Source organism: Amphiprion ocellaris, chromosome 18, assembly GCF_022539595.1.
Source record: "Amphiprion ocellaris isolate individual 3 ecotype Okinawa chromosome 18, ASM2253959v1, whole genome shotgun sequence".
Classification (NCBI taxonomy): Eukaryota; Metazoa; Chordata; class Actinopteri; family Pomacentridae; genus Amphiprion; species Amphiprion ocellaris.
The window spans coordinates 3,145,942-3,166,355 of record NC_072783.1 but is presented as its reverse complement, the minus strand read 5'-3'; the positions used below and the strand labels follow the sequence as shown (position 1 = coordinate 3,166,355).

At 34.9% G+C, this 20,414-nt stretch overlaps 1 protein-coding gene across 2 annotated transcripts; it reads left to right on the top strand.

The window, feature by feature from the left end:
* Positions 1-2,150: 2,150 nt before the first annotated feature.
* On the top strand, positions 2,151-20,191 carry LOC111581330 (elongation of very long chain fatty acids protein 6-like). 2 transcript variants are annotated; one of them, XM_023289472.3, is made up of 4 exons: positions 2,151-2,394; positions 8,116-8,247; positions 11,146-11,297; positions 14,376-20,191. In XM_023289472.3, the coding sequence occupies exons 1-4, from the start codon at positions 2,297-2,299 to the stop codon at positions 14,804-14,806; spliced, it is 813 nt and encodes a 270-aa protein (XP_023145240.1). In that variant the 5' UTR covers positions 2,151-2,296; the 3' UTR covers positions 14,807-20,191. The 2 variants fall into 2 exon arrangements, with proteins under 2 accessions (XP_023145240.1, XP_054860498.1); XM_055004523.1 differs by having other exon boundaries at positions 2,161-2,407.
* Positions 20,192-20,414: the final 223 nt, after the last annotated feature.

Sequence of the window (20,414 nt, the reverse complement as noted above, 5' to 3'; positions counted from 1 at the left end):
ATACAATAAAACATAATATAATATGATTAATATAATATAATATAATATGATTAATATAATATAATATAATATAATATAATATAATATAATATAATATAATATAATATAATATAATATAATATAATATAATATAATATAATATAATATAATATAATATAATATAATATAATATAATATAATGAATACAATTCTGCATTTTTAACACTATTTTTAACAAAGCAATAATGGTATATGTGCTGTTGTTTTGTATATATAATATAATAATATGATATAATAAATGCTACAATTTTAAAAAGAATTTCAATTAACGTTTAAAACAAAGAGAAGCAACATGAAAAGAAAGATATGTTCAGTCAACACAAATAGAATGAAGACAAAACAGATGCAAAAAGACGCAAACCAACAACAAATGGGCACAAATAAACACAAACACATCTAAAACAACAACAAAAGTGTACAAAATAACAAGTACAAGATACAGAACGACAGCAAAGAGATGCAAAACAAGCAGAAAAAGACACAAACCAACAACAAAATATGAATAAAATGAAGACAAAATGATTCAAAACAACAGCCAAGAAACACAAAATGGTAACTACAAGATGGAAAATGAAAAATAAAAGAAGATGTACAGAAAAGAGAGCAAAACTGAAGCAAGCAGAGACAATTTTTTCAAAAAAAAGCTGCAAAAATGGAGCAAAAATAGATTCAAGCAACTGCAAAGGAATACACCATGTCAATTACAAGCTGCAGAATGACAAAAAAGATGATAAAAAAATGGCCAAAAAGAGACGCAAACTGATTAAAAGAGTCACAAAATAGACAAACAGATAGAAAACCAATGCAAAAAGGCACAAACTGACAAACAAAATATAATAAATAGATTTAAAATGACTGCAGAGAAACAGAAACTATGAGTTTCAGAATGACAGCAAAGCAGAAAAAGACACAAACCAACAACAAAAATCAAATAAAATGAACACGAAATGATTTAAAACAACTGCAGAGAAACAGAACTGGTGTCTGTAAAATGTCAGGACGACCAGAAACTGATGGAAACTGACTAAACTGGACTTTAAACTACGTTCGGCTCATGAACCTTCAGAGAACTCTTATGAAACATGAGCTGATTTTGGTATAAACTCTGAACATCTGGACATCTGGCTGGTCTGACTGCTCCCATTTCCTCTCCATTCTGTCACTGCTTACGTTGACGCCTGACGATATGACGTCACGCCAAGGCCACGCCCCATCCTCCCCGCCTCCGTCACTGCACGCCGCAGAACGTGCTCCGATCGCGTCAAAACACCGAGTGAGAGCGCGAGGAGAGTCGCAAATGGACGCATCCGCCTTCAAAATAAGAGTCCACGATGAATTAAGAGATTTAGTTTGTGCTTGATTAGATTATTAGAGATGAAAATTATCAGTGAGAAGTTATTAAAGCTCAGAATTAGTCTAAATTAAATATATTACATATAGAACAGAGAATCCTGTTCTTAGTGCAAAAAGTACTGTACATATTCATTGGTATACTGGCTATTGTACAGATATAATATAATATAATATAATATAATATAACAAAGAAGCAAAATGAAAAGAAAGATACGTTCAGTTAAATGAAGACAAAACAGACGCAAAGAGATGTAAACCAACAACAAACAGGCACAAATAAACACAAACACATCTAAAACAACAACAAAAGTGTACAGAATAACAACTACAAGATACAGAATGACAGTAAAGAGATGCAAAACAAGCAGAAAAAGACACAAACCAACAACAAAGTATAAATAAAATGAAGACAAAATTATTCAAAACAACAGCCAAGAAACACAAAATGGTAACTACTAGATGGAAAATGAAATTCTAATGATCAACATATAATATAATATAATATAATATAATATAATATAATATAATATAATATAATATAATATAATATAATATAATATAATATAATATAATATAATATAATATAATATAATATAATATAATAATTGTTTAAAAAAACTGAGTGAAGTGAAAAACTAAATGAAAAGAGATGCAACAAGGGCCTCTCGCTTGCCGCCCTAGATGTTTTATTCTGAAAGCCCAGACCGGAACCGCTTCGTGTGTCAGCAGCAGCTTCCTGTCTACAGGCCGTCAGAAGGACCTCTGCTCCAGCGCATCCTCCGGACTTTCCCCGCTGATAAACCTGATCATATCTGCGGGTTAAAGCAGCAGGAGTCTCTCCGCAGCTCCACACTTTCACTCCTCCGCTTTTATCGACGCTTCCAGAAACTTCAGGAGCAGGAAGATGAACGACAGCGAACCGAGCAGCTCCCCGCTGGCGGAGTACGGCTTCGAGCGGCGGTTCGACGAGAGACGGGCTCTGGAATGGATGCAGGAGAACTGGTAGGAAGAACTGGTAGGAAGTTAGAGCACAAATCAACCCTTTAAAATATCATTTAAACCACAAACTCCGACTTTAGAAGCACGTTTCTGTCTCTACATTGTATCTCCTCCGTGTTTGTCCAGCCAGCTTCATCTTTTTTTACTTTTAATTCGGTTTATACTCAACACAAAAGTGTCAAAAAACAGATTAAACTGGTTTTAAGAAGCATATTTTATTGGATTTAATTGAAATTTTTGTTAATTTTATTAGAGGATGCTGTGAGCTGAGCTGCTGGAGCTGTGCATCTGCTCTGTGTGGACAGGGATGGTTCAATTAGCAGCAGTTAGCAGAACGTGTTAGCTTCATGTTTCTTAATTAGTAGCATGTTAGCTTCATGTGACTTAATTAGTAGCATGTTAGCTTCATGCGTCTTAATTAGCAGCTAACAGGGCATGTTAGCTTCATGCTTCTTAATTAGCAGCACATTAGCTTCATGTGGGGCTGCACAGGGGCGTAGTGGTTAGCACTTTCACCTTGCAGCTAGAAGATCCCTGGTTCACGTCCCGGCTTTCCCGGGATCTTTCTGTATGGAGTTTGCATGTTCTCCCTGTGCATGCGTGGGTTTTCTCCGGGTACTCCGGCTTCCTCCCACAGTCCAAAAATATGCTGAGGTTAATTGATCATTCTAAATTGCCCGTAGGTGTGAATGTGAGAGTGATTGTTTGTCTCTGTATGTAGCCCTGTGACAGACTGTTACCTGTCTAGGGTGTCCCCTGCCTTCACCTGAGTCAGCTGGGATAGACTCCAGTCCCCCCATGACCCTAGTGAGGATTAAGTGGTGTATAGATAATGGATGGATGGATGGATGGACTTATTTTTGAACAGAAAAGCAAGAAAACCGTGAAGCTTTTCCTGACTGGAAAACAGTAAAGCCAGTACAAAATAGTATCTCTTTCTTTTTTAAAAAAAAAATTCTAAAAAAGTTAAAGTAAATCATAAAAATCTGTCAGTTAGGGTGCCAGAAGAAATGAATTAAAAACTGTGGAATATTGTCATGTTTGAAAATTGAAAATTCTGACAAATATTTGTAAATATTCTAAAAGAACAAGTGACTATTTGAGTAAAAATTTTAATGTAGCAGTGTTTATTTTGCAGTCATCATGCACATTAAGAATTATTTTCTGTGATTTTCATAGATATGATCTATAATTTAACAAAACAAGGAAAATGTTTAAGATAATATTAAAAAATTGTGTAATTTTATGATCCAGAGTTGTAAAAGAGTGATTAAACGTTTGTGAAAATGCAGAATTTTTAAGGTTTCTTCTCCTCAGCAACTCCATAACTTTGCTGTAAAGCCTCACAGTTGGCGGATTATTAATTTTCTCTCAGCAGCTCGTTCTGAGGTGAAGTTCTGCAGAGACTAATTATCTCTTCTTCCTCTTTTGAGCCGCTGCCTGCAGGTAAACCTGCTTCCGTCTTTGTGTCCGTGTCACTGCAGAGTTATGAAAGCTTCTGATTCAGTCGCTGATAACTCGCTGCAGATTCCACGTCTTCCTTAAAGGGACAGCACACGTGTTTCCTGCAGAAATAAAGGTCCAATATGGTGAAAATCCATTTTTGTTGCGGTTTTAATTTGGATATATAAAGTAAAAGCTGTTAAGATATGAAAGAATTTACCTCTGCCCTTTCGCAAGTCCCATCTTACAAGTTTTATGAGGCCATTTCATGCTTTCCATGTCGGTTTGCTGATAGGCAGACGGCAGCCCAACCCATAAAAACACTATTTTACAGGAAACAGCAGCTACAGGGGCAGTAAATAGTCCACAGAGGGTGGACATAGCACAGGGCTTCTGGAGCGGATGAATACGTCGTCACGGCGCTATCAGACAGCTTTGTTTCCATTCTCTGGTTGTACTCCACCTTGGATTGTGCTACATTCACTAACTTTTTGTCCTTCATTATGGCTCCCAGTGTAAGTCAGACTCTTCTGATGCTTGGAAGAAAAGGAAAGCGTCTCCATGGAAGTGAAATTAGATAGAATGAAACACTGGGAACAGGAAGAAACACCGACTAACATGGGTCAAGTTGTAAAAACAGGTCAACATATTGTAGCGACCCTCTGTGATGAATGAGTGAGACTTTATCTGCTTCTCTGCTGGTTTATTGAACCTTCATACAGGCTACTGTGGACCGTAGCCAACGCCAGAATACAATAGGATTTTTTTTTTGTTTGCAGTTTATGACAGTTAAATTGCATTGTTCTACTGCATTATATTATATTATATTATATTATATTATATTATATTATATTATATTATATTATATTATATTATATTATATTATATTATTGTAAAATTATTTATACTTGTTATTTGTCGGTGCTATATCTCACTAAAAATCTGTATATGTACAATAAAAGATACCTGTACACTGTATTTTTGTTAAATTTTTTTGCTATAATCAGCAAAAAATAAGATAATTTATCATTATATTATTTATTATTATCAGATTATTTATGTTTATTATTATTTGTGGGTGCTAGATGTCACTACAATTCTTCATATCTACAGTAAAAGATACCTGTACACTGCATTTATATTATTATTTTGCAGATATTTACCATTATTGTCACAGCTGCCAAATTTTCACTTATTTTAACAAAATTATTTTAATTTTACAGTGTAATGTATCATAAATCTGCTGCTTTTTTATGTTTTATCTTATTTAAACCTAATTATCAGCCTGTTGATCAGACAAAGCCAACAATTAAGTAGATTTTTGTGCGTTTTTCGCTTTTTTTTTTTGTGACATTTTAACCCCTAAATTATGATTCAGTTGCACAAAAAAAGCTGAATTCTGAAGGAAATTCCTGCTTGTGCATCAATAAACTCTATTTTTGTGTCCCACAGAAGTGACCTGAGATCAGAAACCCCCCGTAGGTTAAAGTGGGTCAGGCAGCAGGAGCATCTACTGATACTGCATCAATCAGGATTAGTCATCTGCTGTATTCTCCAACGACCTCACACACATCAGCAGCTTTATGTCGCTTTATTTACACATAAAGACCAAAAGGATTGTAACAAAAATCCAATTTAATGCAAGAAAAATCGACATCAGTCGACTTTTTTCATCTTGTTGTCGTTTTTGTCAGCAGTTAATCTCCCATCATCCTTTGCTTCGATTATAAACCAGGAGGCTGCAGTCAGGAGGCTTTTTTCTTTAAACTTCCAGTTTGACCTGGACAGGTTCCGCGTGTCGAGCAAACAAACATCCCAGCAGACGGTCACATCGAGTCGTATTTGTTTTTAATTGCAGCTGTCTGGTCCGTTCACCCTAATTGTGTAACTTTCTTATGTAAGAGCTCCACATCTGGAGGTGAGTTAGGCTTGAACAGCTGTTTGTTGGAGGATCTTCATCATCTTCTTCCTCTTCTATTGTAACCTTACAGAGCTCAAAGTATGACGAAGGAAAATTTTCTTATAATCAAACAAAACAAACATGAACACACCCTTTTAGTTATTTGCAGGTGCTGGATGTCAGTAAAAGATATCTACACGCTGCATTTGTGTTTAAAGGATTTTTTATTATAATATTTGTATCGTATACTTAAATTATTTATTATTATTATTTATTATCAGGTTATTTACATTTATTGTTATTTGTGGGGGCTAGAAGTCAGTAAAAAAGTATTTATATTTACAGTGAAAGATACCTGTACCCTGCCAAAAATAAGATTATTGGTTATTATATTATTTATTATTATTATTATTATTGTTATTATTATTATTATTATTATTATTATTATTATTATTATTATTTATTTTTGTATGCAGGTGCTGGATGTCATTCAAAAAACACCTGTGCACTGCATTTTTGTTTAAATTCTCAATATAATCAGCAAAAAATACAATTATTTATTAATTTTTATAATATATAATATTATTTATTTTTATCACATGATATTTATTATATAATTTGTGGGTGCTATGTCACTAAAATGTGTTTATATCTACAATAAAAGATACTTGCACACTGCTTTTTTTTGAAAAATGAAATTATTTTAATGATACATTGCTTTATTTATTATTATTATTATTATTATTATTATTATTATTAATAATATTAATATTATTATAAGATTAGATTTATTGTTATTTGTGGGTGCTATATGTCACTAAAAATAAAATTAAATCATATAAATAAAATTATTATGTTTAGAGGATGTTATCATTATAAAAGTTTTTATATAATCAGCCAAAAATAAATTATTTATTATTATTATTATTATTATTATTATTATTATTATTATTATTATTATTATTATTATTATTATTATTATTATTATAAAATTATTTATATTTATTGTTATTTACGGGTGCTATATGCCACTAAAAATGATTTATATGTACAGTTAAAGACACCTGTACACTGCATTTTTGTTGTAATTTTTAATTTAATTAGCAAAATTTGCAGATATTTTCAGTTGTTTGACAGTAAAAGTCGAAAGTAAAAGATTGGTTAAATCACAGATAATATCTAGTAAAACTGCATAAAATATTATGATCTCTGTATTTTAACAAATTTTAATTTGTTCTTTATTAAATAATCAGTTGGGTCTTATATTTTTCCTACACAGCTCTGCTCTTCTTGTTTTATATTTTATGTTTTCTGCGAAATTCAAAACATTTTAGCTGCAGCAAAGAAAAATTATTGGCTACCATTTAAGCGAAAAATGCAAAATGTGAGAATTGATCGCAAATATTTATATTTTTAAATTTTGACTAAAACCTAAAACAGATTAATTTTAGTATTTTTTTTTTTTGTTGTGCCATGGTGATTTTCTTTTTGAAAAATTATTATTGTTATTTTTTTTCAATTACAAACTTATTGAAATATATTTATTCTGTGTTTTGTTGTGCATTTTAAAAATCTAATTTCTTTTAATTTATGTTTTATTATTTTAATTTCATATTTACTTTTCGTAGTAGCTTTTATTAGTTCTATTTGTTCAGTAACATGATTTGACTTTTATATTATTTTTTTTTAATTGTGCTATGGTGATCTCCTTTTTTGCAAAATTATTATTATATTTTATTATTTTTTATTTTAAAATTGCAATTTTATTGGAATCTATTTATTTTGTTTTGTAATTTTAGAATTAAGTTCCTTTTAGCTTTTGTTCTATTATTTTAAATTCATATTTACTTTTGGTACTAGCTTTTATTAATTCTATTTATTCCGTATTTAGTTATTTGTAATTTGAAAGTCTTCATCTTTTAAACTTGTGTTTTATTGTTTCATTTAAATATTTGCTTATTTTAGTAGGTTTCAATAAATCTTTTCTTCCTTAACACTTCATTTTTTATTTATTTTACATACATTTTACTCGTCACATTCTTTTATTTTGGTGCTTTTACTTACTATGCAGGAAGTCAGTACGTACTAAGTGGTTCATTCACATAAAGAAGCTTTGATTGATTAATTTATTGATTGATAGGTAGACCTGGAACAAACTGCAGTAGCAGAAACTAGAACCTTGAATTTACCTGGTTAAAAATAAATGTATTTTGTAAGTTAGATGGTGTGAAGGAGCCTTAAATATAAAAACATCTGCAGGTGTTTACTGCAGAAATGTTGCTTTACATTGTTTGACTTTTATTCTATTCATGCCCTGTATGATAGAAGTACTTTTAAGGTGATAAATTATGTAAATTTAGTCTTTTTTCCCTTCTGTGCAGGAGGCAGTCCTTCATGTTCTGTGGCCTTTATGCTGCACTCGTCTTCCTCGGTCAGCACTACATGAGGGAACGACCCAAACTGAACCTGAGGCGTCCGTTGGTGCTGTGGTCGCTCAGCCTCGCCGTGTTCAGGTGAGCAACGCCGCACTCTGATTGGTCAATAGACAGGAAATTCAATCAATCAATGAGATCATTTATTAATTTAATGTATTAAAACACGAAACGATTCACTCAAACAAAGGGAATTCAGGTTGTACTTGGATTTGTTGGGTTTTCATATATGTTCTTGTGAGATCAAAACTGTAGCTCTACATTAGTCAAGCTTGTATTATTTACTTTAATTTTTAAAGTTTCTACTGCACTCTGCAAAAAAACTTACATTTTAAGCCGTTTTTAAAAATCAATTTACTGTTATTTTTCAGATTTGTGTGAAATTACAGGTAATAACCAGTAAAATTGTGTTAATTTCTGTGTTAATTTTTTAAAAATGTGCTAAAAATATCTTTTTTTTTTTTTTTTTTAAATCCTAATTGCTGATTTAAAAATGGCAAATATTTTTAAGATATTTTTTTAAAAGTGTTATTTTACAGATTACAGAAGACTTAATAATTCAGAGTTTGGTTGCACTGAAGTGTGATTGCAGCTTTGAGAGAGTTTATTGACATTAGTGGGGCGAGTCTTTGTGGTTGTAGTAAAATTTGAACAAAGCTCTGCTTCAGTTGTAGTTTTATGAGAAACGTTTGTGGCCGGTTCCTCCTTCCTCCGTAAACACTCGTGGAGCTATCACCCTTCAGAGACACTCCTAGTTTATGGGGCTTATAAAGAAGCTGTACATTGAATGATGCACGTGTTCGTTTTTGTTGAATCAACTCATCAACTTGCTCCTGCAGGTTTGATTTAAACTCAGATTTAAGATTTCACAACACTGCTGACTCACTAGCTGGTGTTGCTTTAACCTAAACAAGCCGAGATTTGTCTCTGAATGCTGTTGCAGCAACATTTAATAATTTCAACCTGATGGCGTGATGTAAAGCAAAACAACACTTAAAACTGTCTCATATTACCTAAAGAATACAATGAACACAACAAAAATGTAGCTGATTCCATACTTTATTTCCTGTTTGACATGCTTCAGCTTCATTGTATTTCAGGGTCTATAAGAGGCCATTTCATGTCATCAGCAGCACATGTAAAGGTCTAGAGTGGTTTCCTGCTGACATTCAAGCCGTAGCACAAGTCAGAAGTTGTCAGCTCTCACATAACGCCTAAAACTAGAGAATTATGTGAAGCTACAAAGGCAGACATCATGAGTGAGAGACAGGTAGAGAAAAAACTGAAGATCTCCAAGACAGCCGTTAATTCCACCAAGAAAAAACAAGCCCAACATGGTTCTACCAAACTGCTAGCTGGTCAGGAAACATCTTTCTACCACCAGATGACCGTCACTCATCCATTCCTGTCAGGAATCGTCATCAGACCTTCAGGAACCTTAAAAATGAGTGGACACTGTGGAGAAATGGGACTTGTTGGGCAAAGACAGTTGGAAAGTGACTTGTTGAAGCTGGTCTGAAGTCCCACAGGACAGGAAGAAGCCCTTCATCAAGGAAAGGCAGAGGAAAGCTGGTTACTCTTTGCTGGGATCACAGGGATTGGACTGTTGATGATTGGACTAAGGTTCTCTTCAGGGATGAATCCAGTTTTCAGTTGATGTCCACTCCAGACAACTTACTGGTTAGTAGGAAGCCTGGAGAAGCTACAAACCAGACTGTCTGCCCCTACAGTAAAACATGGGGGTGGATCAGTGACCATCTGGGGTAGTTTCAGTCTGGGTGGAACAGGACCAATGAACCAGGTCATGTCTGGGGCTACTCTTGAAAACAGTCTTCTTCCATCAGCTGGAAAACTCTTTCCTGCCTCCAGTGACTGGATTTTCCAACAAGACAAGATCAGTTAAAGCCTGGATGGAGAACCAGAACATTGGAACCATGCCTTGGCTGCTCAATCACCAGATCTAAATCCAACTGAAAACCTGTGGAAAATCATCAAACACTAAATGGAGAACCACAAGCCCAAAAACAAAGCAGATTAGTTAGAATTAGTGCAACAGGAATGGGCTGCTGTGACAGCAGAACAATGTCAGAAGCTGGTGGAGAACATCCAAGACGCATGGATGCAGTCATCAGAAACAATGGTTATGAATCAGTACTAACTCCTGTGTGGATCATGTGACTAAAACAGACAGAAAAGAAATCATGGAATCCTAAAAGCACTGTTTTTGGCAGAACAATGCTATAGCTACTGATGGAAGAACTGAAGGGATTTTGGTTTTAACCAAGAAAATCATGGAAAATGTCTGATATCAACTCTTAAACTCTTATCAGCTATTTTTGTTGTTACTGTATTTGACCAAGCAAATTTACCTTTAGTTGTACCAGGCATTAAAATTAACAAGAAATTGAAGAAAACGAGGGAGAACTAATCATTTTTTCCATGACTGTATCTTACTTACTAATTGAAGAGCCTTTCTTGTTTTTGTTAGATTTTTTTTCTGTTATTTTATTTATCAATGTTCTGTGGTGGAAACCGTCATCTGCTGTCTCTTTAACACCATGTTCGTTTTATACATGTTGATTTCATGACTTGTCTGTTTTATTTTGTGGCCTTTGTAACCTTAATTTTCAAAAGAACCCTATAAATAAACCTTATTATTATTATGTTGTTACCTTTGTCTAGCACATTGGCTTTAGTAAATCCTTATTAATTGTGTATTGGCAAGTAATCCTTTTGAATTATTGATAATATGTGAAAAATATTATATTCTGCCATAAAATCTTAAGCATAATAGGCATCCTAGACATGTAGAACTGCATAATTTATTACAAGAAACTACAGATCCACTATAATTTTGTGTTTTTGAGGGTCAGTTTTGGGTTATTCTGCTGAAAATTCAGAAATCCTTTGAGTTGTTGTTTGGAAACAGTGAAAATGTTTGTGCTGAACTGTTTGCTGTTGGTTGTGTTTCCTGTGCAGCATCATTGGGGCGTTCAGGACGGGACTCTACATGCTGCATGTCCTGGCAAACAGCGGCTTCAGACAGTCGGTGTGTGACAACAGCTTCTACAGCGCCCCCGTCACCAAGTTCTGGGCCTACGCCTTCGTCCTCAGCAAAGCTCCGGAGCTGGGTGAGGATTCTTCTAGTTTCTGCTCATTAAGACCTAAATATCCACATATACAGTTATTAAAGAGGCACAGCGGCTACTGAAATGTTACTGGTTCGGAGGTCGGCAAGAAAAAATATGGACTCACTTTGGTAGAAAATTGGAAGTTTTTAAAATTTTTTGAGGTTCCACTTACACTTCCATACATATGGAAATAGAGGTGCTAAATGCTATTGAAATGTTGTTGTTTTTTTGCAGACTTTCCCTGATAAATTAGAGATAATAACTGGTGTAATCACAGAAAAAAGTGTAAATTTACATGTAAAAACAGAAAAAAACTGTAAATACTGTCAACATTTAAAAATCTGTGTTTTACAAATAGCCATTTCCTCTTTATATATATATATACACACACACACACACACACACACACACACACACACACACACACACACACACACACACACACACACACACACACACACACACATATATACAAGAAGTTACCTTCCAGATTTTCCCAGTTTTTTTTAATTACAGATAATATTTTGTAAAATTAAGTTTAATAAAGGTATAACTTACATGTTGACTGTAAAAACAGGAGTAAATTGCAAATAATCTTCATTAAAAACGGTCAATATTTTTACAAATCGTGAAATTGTCCTCAAAAAATGATGCTATTTTACAGATATTTTCTGTTGGAAAGTATTCCATATATTACAGATTGAAAAATGTTAAATAATTTTCTGACCTGTTATTTTACAGATTAAAGTTACAGAATGCAAGTATTATTTACATGTTGACTGTTAAAAAAATAAATGTGTAGCAGATCCTATACACATGAAAATAGAGCTATTTAAATGCTGTTGAAATGTGGAATTAATCCGTGTAACTTCAACCTTTCAACCCCTTTTTCCCTGAAAAGCAGATAAAATATGCCAGTAGAACAAAACAGATCAACAATATAGATTAAATATGTGGTCGAACACGAGTAGTTCAGATTAAACTGCTGCCTGTTGAGTAGTGGAGTAAAAATGGGAATAAAAACATGATCTGAACAGTCTGAGAACTCACCATCCAGATGATATTTGTATCTCCAGGTAGGGATGCAGCTGAAACAGGGTTTTACTCTGAACCAAACGTTAACCTTCAGTGACCAAATCATGTCACTGTTTGAACCTCTAAACTTTCCAGTAAACGTATCAGCAGACAATTATCTTAAGAGCTGCTCCTCTGGACGATGATTCTGTCTCCATGTAATCTCGTCTCCGTCGGAAAGAAATCGTTCTGGGAAATGGAGTCGGATGCTGAGGTGGCAAGAAAATTCCATTAGTGCTGATTGATGGCAGCCAGGAAGGACGTTTTCACCTTCCTGCTGCTCAGACCAATGATATACCACAGGATACAGACTGAACCGAACCTCATTATGAAGGAACACAATGTAATCTGAGCTGTTTAAAGCAGAAATAAAGAGTAATCCTGGTTCATCACTACCTGGGTTTTAGTTTAATAGGTGTGGCTCCTGTTGGTAATAACTGGGAATAAATCCAACAGCAACAACCTGAAATTTCTTAAGAAAAATACGTTCAATTTCACCAACATTCAGCCTCAGTTTATCATTTCCACATTACAACTTCCAGATCACAGAGTGTCTACAAAGGAACACAACGTTTAGTCACAGCTATCTGGATCTGAATCATCTAGGATTTTACTTTATGAAAAAACCGACCAAAAAAAGACAAAAAAACAACCAAAAAGAGACAAAAAATGAGACAAAAACATTACAAAGCGACAAAAATGGACAGACGGAAAAGAAATTACACAACTGCCACAAACAAGACCAAAAATGACAAAAGCAAGAAACAACCAAAAAGTAGAGTAACAACAAAAGCGAGACAAAAAAAAACAAAACGACAAAAACGATACAAAACATCGAATAAAGCAAAACACAAAATGACAAATATAAGACAAAAAACACAAGTGAGACAAAAAGGAAACACAAAACGACAAAAAACGAGAAACAAAATGACAAAAACATGAGACAAATGACAAAAGTGAAGACAAAAACAACAAAAACGAGACAAAATATCCCAAAAATGAGACTCAAAATGACAAAAGAACAATAAACAATCTAGTATTTTACTTGATGATCAAAACAACTTGTCATGGTCTAGAAATTATTTAAAATTTTTAGTTTTACTAATTTACAATTTGCAGTTAACCCTCGTGTTGTCCTGCAGGTCAAATTGACCCGTTTTAAAGTTTGAAAATGTGGGGGGAAAAAAAAGATTTTCACAGTGAAACTTCTGATGTCAACATTTTCAACATTTTTCTGAATTTTTTAAACATTTTTTGGTGGAAAAAAATGTTTTTATAAGAACATTCACAAAAAAATCAACCAAAATCCAGTGAATTTTGCTGGATTTTGGTTGATTTTTATGTGAATGTTCTTAAAGAAAATATTAGAATTTTTACTGATATATATGGAATCACTTTAGATACTTTTAGGATTTTTGGGAAGATTTTTACTCATTTTTTGAAAATATTTCCAAGAATTTTCTTGCCAATTTTGGGGAATTTTTTAAAAAATAAAACTTTTAAGGGAAACTTTTAAGGAAGTATTGGAATTTTCTTCCTGAAGGTTTAGCAAATTTTTTGAAGTTTGGGGAATTTTTTTGCTGAATTTTTAGATTTTTTTCAGACAAGGAAACAGTATTTTTTGGTGCCCGTAAATGAGGACAAACGGAGGGTTAATATCTTCTCTGGAATTTTTATACTTTACAAAGTCGTCCCACGGGCTGGATTGGATCTTCTGGTGGGCTGGTTTTGACCCCTGCTCTACATGTATCCCTCTGACACTATTACATTCTATTGCACATTTCCCATTGTCACTATTGCACATGATAATATTGCACATTTCTCTTAATCAGTATTGCACATATCCCTGTCTACATTACACATAATTTCCCTACACATGTCCCTTTAACGCTGTTTTGTACAAAGCCCACGTCTACACATTTCAAACAACTTACATGGAGTCCTCAAGAACAAGCCCCATCAGCGTCCGTGTGTAAATAACTTCCTGTCTGCTGTCTGTCCCAGGAGACACGGTGTTCATCGTCCTGAGGAAGCAGCGCCTCATCTTCCTGCACTGGTACCACCACATCACCGTGCTGCTCTACTCCTGGTACTCCTACAAGGACCAGGTGGCGGGCGGTGGCTGGTTCATGACCATGAACTACCTGGTCCACTCGCTCATGTACACGTACTACGCCGCCCGGGCCGCCGGCCTCCGGGTGCCTCGTCCCTTCGCCATGATCATCACGGCCACCCAGATCTTGCAGATGGTGATGGGCCTCGCCGTGGTGGGGCTGGTGTACCGCTGGATGCACGAGGTCCGCTGTCCGTCCAACCTGCACAACATCACGTGGGGCTCCTTAATGTACCTCAGCTACCTGGTCCTGTTCGCCTCGTTCTTCTACAACAGCTACCTCAAAGGATCGTCCAAGGAGAAAGGACAAAAGGTCGAGTAACTCGTCTGTACTGCGCTCACGGTCGTGTTAAATTGTGCCATCAGTAGAGGTGACCAACATCGAGAAGCCATGAACGTGGTCCAAGTCCCAGTACTAGACAACAAAAACAATGATACATCTACGGATTTAGAGCGTTTGGGAAGAGGAGACCGACTCGGACTCAGCACATTTTAATACGACCTCCTGAGTAGCTATGGAGGGTGACTAGAGAGGAGTAGACCGCACTTCATTTAAGTTATTGCATTGGCTACGTAGACTTTTGACCGGTAGCTAAAAACAGCCGTACGGGGGCCAAACATTCGTCAGAGGGGGTTTATTAAAGGCACTTTTCCACTGGCACCTACTCGGCTCGACTTGACTTGAATCGATTTAGGTGGTTTTCCGTTACAATCGAGTACCACCTGATCGTGGGTGGAGTCGTCGTAGCACGGCAGCCCAGAAGTCCCTTAACGTCATTTGTGTGCGACACAAACGCAACACATCAATGGAGAACGACGGTATACCTGCTGCTGGGTCATATTCAAATTTTTCCAAGTTCCATGAAGAGCAATGTTCACCGTCGCTATTGCCAGTTTTTTTTTTTTAAATGGCGGGTTTGGTTTCATGAAGGAGTCGCTCTCGTGTGTCGTCACTCCCTGTCCAGTCAGTGGCCTGCACTCTGTAGACGTCACGTTATCAGCTCGCTGGGAACCCCGGCCGAGTAGGTACTAAAATAGTACCCTACCTACCCTACCCTACCTACCTAATGGAAAACCTCACAAACCGAGTAGAGTCAAGCTGAGTAGGTGCTGGTGGAAAAGTGCCATAATGTTTGTTTGTTTGTTGAAACTATGAAGTGAGTCCTTGACATAGAAGCACTTGTTGATTTTTGCATTGTTGAAGAAATGATTTGACGGTTAGGTAATTATGCTGAAAGTGAGATGAGAGGATCGAAATTAGCTTAGCTTAGCATAAAGACTGGAAGGAGGGGATTGGAAAAGCACTTCTAACACTAACTATATGAAATGTGACCTGTATATGAGCAGAGATGTTTGATTCAGCACCCAACTGGTTGTGGATTTTTGGAGCCAATGCTGATTTTGAGAAGGTAAAAACATCTTCAATCTTAATATTGTTTTATTGGCCAGTATTTTATATATATCATATGTATGTTTGAGTAATATTTACAGGATGTATTCCACGTACTAGTTATCAGTTCCCCATGAAGACACCATTTGACTCAGCACCACTGACTGCTCTGCTACATGTGCTGCAGACAGCTAAATCTTGGATATAATGGAATCAGAGCCGCCCTGCTGGACAAGCTATGCAATGACACTATTTCTAAATGACCTTTTAGTGTCTTTTTCTGCATTATATTCGATGTATCCGATATCAAACAACAATATTGACCAACTGATTTGTTACTCAAGCTCTAGTTTGACCCATTTGCTGTTTAGATTTTTGGATAAATTTAGATTTTGCTTTCTTTACAGAGAAGATTCTCCAAAACTTGGCCAGTGTAGTCTCTGTTAGCACCTGTTGTTTACCTAGAAATAATCCTGACTGGGAACCTTGTCTGATTTCGTTCCTATGGCAGAGAAATGTGTGAACTAGTGAGTATTAGAGGTGTGTTTTCCAGACTAGCCGTTTCCCTCGGCTCTACAGCCTTTATGCCAAGCTAGGCTAACCGCCTCCACCAGAATGTTGAACCATTCCTTTAAAATAGTGTCTGTTTTGAACTGCAACCAGCAGCATAGGAACTAAAAGGGAATAAATACTAATGCACTGATGACAAAGGGATGTTTTCCACTAATAATATGCAGATCTGAAGCTGCCTTTGGAAATAATCGTGTTCCTAGAATCACCGACCTGATGAAGGCTTCAGCGTTGAACCCTCCCAGTGCTGCTCATCATGTAAACCACAGACCTTTGCACTGGACTGTTTGTAGCTACAGTAAATGACTCACCAGCTGTGTTTCCATTAAGGATTTTTATGCACAATTTGAAGGATTGCATTAGAAGAAAGTCTATAGAATTGGCAGCATTTGAAAAATAAGCTGTGTCATTAAAGACACGTTTATCTCATGTTTTTGAGTCATTTTTGTTAAGGTTTTGTTGTTTTGGACACATTTCAAATAATTTTAGACTCATTTTAGACACAATTTGGTTCTTTTATTGGACAAATTTCAAGACATTTTGGATGATTTTCTGTCATTTTGGACATTTTGAGTCATTATGAACATATAATGGGGTAATTTTGGACAAAGATTTAGTCACTCTGGGCAAATTTTAAATTAATTTTGGCAAAATTTGAGCCGTTTTAGCCAGATTATTGGTCATTTAGGACAATTCTGTTATTTTTGACATTTTTTTGAGTCAATTTGGAGAAGATTTTGATATTTGAAACAAATTTTAAATCATTTTGGGCAGATCTTATCTCACTTTGGACACTTTTGAGTGATTTTTCAAGACATTTTGGACAATATCTGTCACTTTAAGCAGATTTTGAGTAAATTTTGCACAAAATTTGAGCCATTTCAGATAGATTTTCAGTTATTTAGGCAACCATTCTGTCATTTTGGACTATTTTTTGCGTAGTTTTGAGGCAAAGTATTGCTATTCTGGACAAATTCTGAGTCCTTTTAGACAAAGTCTGGGTCATTTTGGGTCACCTTTCTGGTTTTAAATGCGTTTGTGATTGCTGTCTTTGTGCAACATACTGCCACCTGCAGCCTCATTTGTTAGCTCCAATGATTAATGGAAAACGAGTCCAATTTGCATTTTCTTTTAGATGTTTTTTGCAACATTTCAAAAGTTTGCCATAAATGTGTTTGATCATTTGATGGAAACACAGCTCGTGACTGCTTCAGTTGGCATTTATTTGCAAACACAGCGACTGATTTGAACATCAGTGTAACCTGACCTTCCCTTCATGTCTGCTCTTACCTCATGTGCTGTTTGTTGCTTTAAAACGTCTGACTAATGAGAGGAAGCCGTCCCAGAGCAAACTGCTCCCAGGAGGTGGATTGTTTGAGGGTAAAAGTTAAAATCCTAATGTTTTCATGCTTTTCTTTAAAAGCTGCACATTCTGCAGAAACCACATGTATAGATGCGTACAGAGACAGGATTACTGTAAACACTGCACTGCCTTTGTCACGTTTAGATAGTTTGATTTTGGGTCGACTGAGTGGTTGGGGTTCAAAAACGTGGCTTTTATGCTGTTATAATTGAGCCACATCTTTAAAGGCTGGCCTTCTGCTGCTCTCTTTCCTCATATTTCTTGACTTTTTTTTAATGATCCTGTCAAAATATAAAGGGAAAATGCCAAAAAACTAAGCAAAACGTGCATAAACCTGCCGTTAATTTCTACAATCAACCAGAAAAAGAACTTTTGCCTGATTAGTCATTTTTTAAAAACATTTTCTAGTTTTCATTGTTCTATATGACCATTTATTGGACATTTTCCAGTTTGTCTGGCAATTTTTCACCACTTTGTTACCAGCATAAACAATCAATTATTTGAGAAAACATTTATCCATAAAGAATTTTTTACTGGTTGTGGCTCTTTAGTTTTCATAAATGACACTTTTTTCCAAATTAGAAAACTTTGGCCAAATGACTGAAAAACCCAAACTGTCCAAGATGACCTAAACCTGTCATAATACTAAAAAAAAATGTTCAAAAGCCTCAAACCTTTCCCAAAATGAGACGAAATTGGCCAAAGTAACATCAACCTGTCCATAAAATGCACAGAATTATTTTTAAAAAGCTGCTCGCAGTCATTGAAATTTCTCCACAATGCTCAAAATTTGTCTGAAATGAATCAGAAATTGTCCAGGATTGCTCCAAATTTATCCAAAGAAGCAGCAAAATAATTTACAATATAAAAAAAATATCCAAAATGATGTAAACGTGTCCTAAATGACTTTAAATTTGTCTGAAATAGGTTTAAAAATGGTCCAAAATGTCTCAAAACGTGACCAAAATTAATTTTCTTAAGCTGTTAAAGCAAATAAAAGATACTAATGGATCTGTTTGCTTTGAAGCATTTCTGCCTTTATTTTAAGGCAGAAAACTGGAAGAAACGCGGTATTCGAAGCAGGGATTTCCTGCCCTGGACCAAAGTGTGTTTTACACCTGAACCACTCGGTTTTCTTGAAGCGTCACACGTGTAAAATAGACGTCATTTTGTTGCTTTTTCCATCCAAATATCACGATTATCTACATTTAATCTGCTGACAGACTGATCGTGAAGCCACTTTTGCCTCTTTAACGTGAAGAAAGACTCTTAAAACCTCTGATAGTTGATGTTTAAATGTGTTGCACTGTAGTTTTTGTGTTTGTGATTCCAGACCATGTCCTGTGTTTTACTGTAGACTTTCATCACAGAAGCTGCTTCTTTCATGAAGTTAAACACTGAGGAGGAGTTTGGCTCATTTAAAGTTAATTCTGCCGTCATGTCCGACCACTAAAGGTGTTTGATCCAGAAGGGGGTTTACATTTATGTCTGTGCTTTAGAAAAGACGAAGTTTTGATAATTTCAGCTCCAACATCCAGTCCACTAGTTTGTCTTTCTCATCCTTTAACCCTCCTGTTGTCCTCATTTACAGGCACCAAAAACATATTGTTCCCTTGTCCGAAAAAAATCCAAAAATACAGCAAAAAAATAAATAAATAAATAAAAAATTCCCAAATTTATAAAAATGTATAAAATCTTCAGGAAGAAAATTCCAAAAAAATTGGTGCAATTTTCCTTTAAAAGTTTTATTTAAAAAAAAAAATAAATAAATAAAATAAAAATTTGCGAGAAATAAAAATGTAAAAAAACTAAAAAACTAAATAAAAATTGTAAATATTTTTAAAACATGAATAAAAATCTCCAGAAAAAACTCCTAAAATTATCTAAAGTGATTACATATATATCAGTAAAAGCAGCAAAATTCGCTGGATTTTGGTTGATTTTTTTTTCTGAATGTTCTTAAACTTTTTTTTTTTAACATTTCTTTTTTCCACCAAAAAATGTTCAAAAATTTCCCAAAAATGTTGAAGTTTTCACTGTGAAAATTTCTTTTTTTCCACATTTTCAAACTTTGAAATGGGTCAATTTGACCCAGAGGACGACATGAGGGTTACGTTGAGGAGAAAAAACTGCCAGAGACCAACTGATTCCTGAAACTTGTTCTGTCAGACTGGAATTAATTGTAATTTTGGATCATTTATGTGCCAAATTTTGCTTCTGTTTTTGTTTTCCTCTCATGCATTAATGTGAACCTAATGTTTGTGAAACACTGATTTTCACGCCTGTGGATTCTAACGTCAGCTGTGTTCGAAGGAACAAACACAATTTAAGGGCTTCTAACGTTGAAATGTTGTTACAATAAACCCATTCTGGTTAGAAACGTCTCTGGTTGCTGGTTTTAACTTCTCTAATGTGTCCGTTTGCTGCCTTCGTTGTTATATTTTTTAGAGATTTTCCAGTTTTCTCTGCTGTTTTCTCCACTTTTTACATTTACAGCCTAAACAAATGTTGGAATAAACCAAGAAGGAATGTACATATTGATGTCAAATTTGGTCTAAATGAGTCAAAAATGGTCTGGAATGACATAGAATTAGCAATTAGTGATTA

Bases quoted from the DNA above. Each gene is read 5' to 3' on its own strand.
- LOC111581330 (XM_023289472.3), top strand. From the start codon at position 2,297: ATGAACGACAGCGAACCGAGCAGCTCCCCGCTGGCGGAGTACGGCTTC. The intron at 2,395-8,115 runs GTAGGAAGAACT...CCTTCTGTGCAG, and splicing joins GAATGGATGCAGGAGAACTG to GAGGCAGTCCTTCATGTTCT. The intron at 11,298-14,375 runs GTGAGGATTCTT...TGTCTGTCCCAG, and splicing joins CAGCAAAGCTCCGGAGCTGG to GAGACACGGTGTTCATCGTC.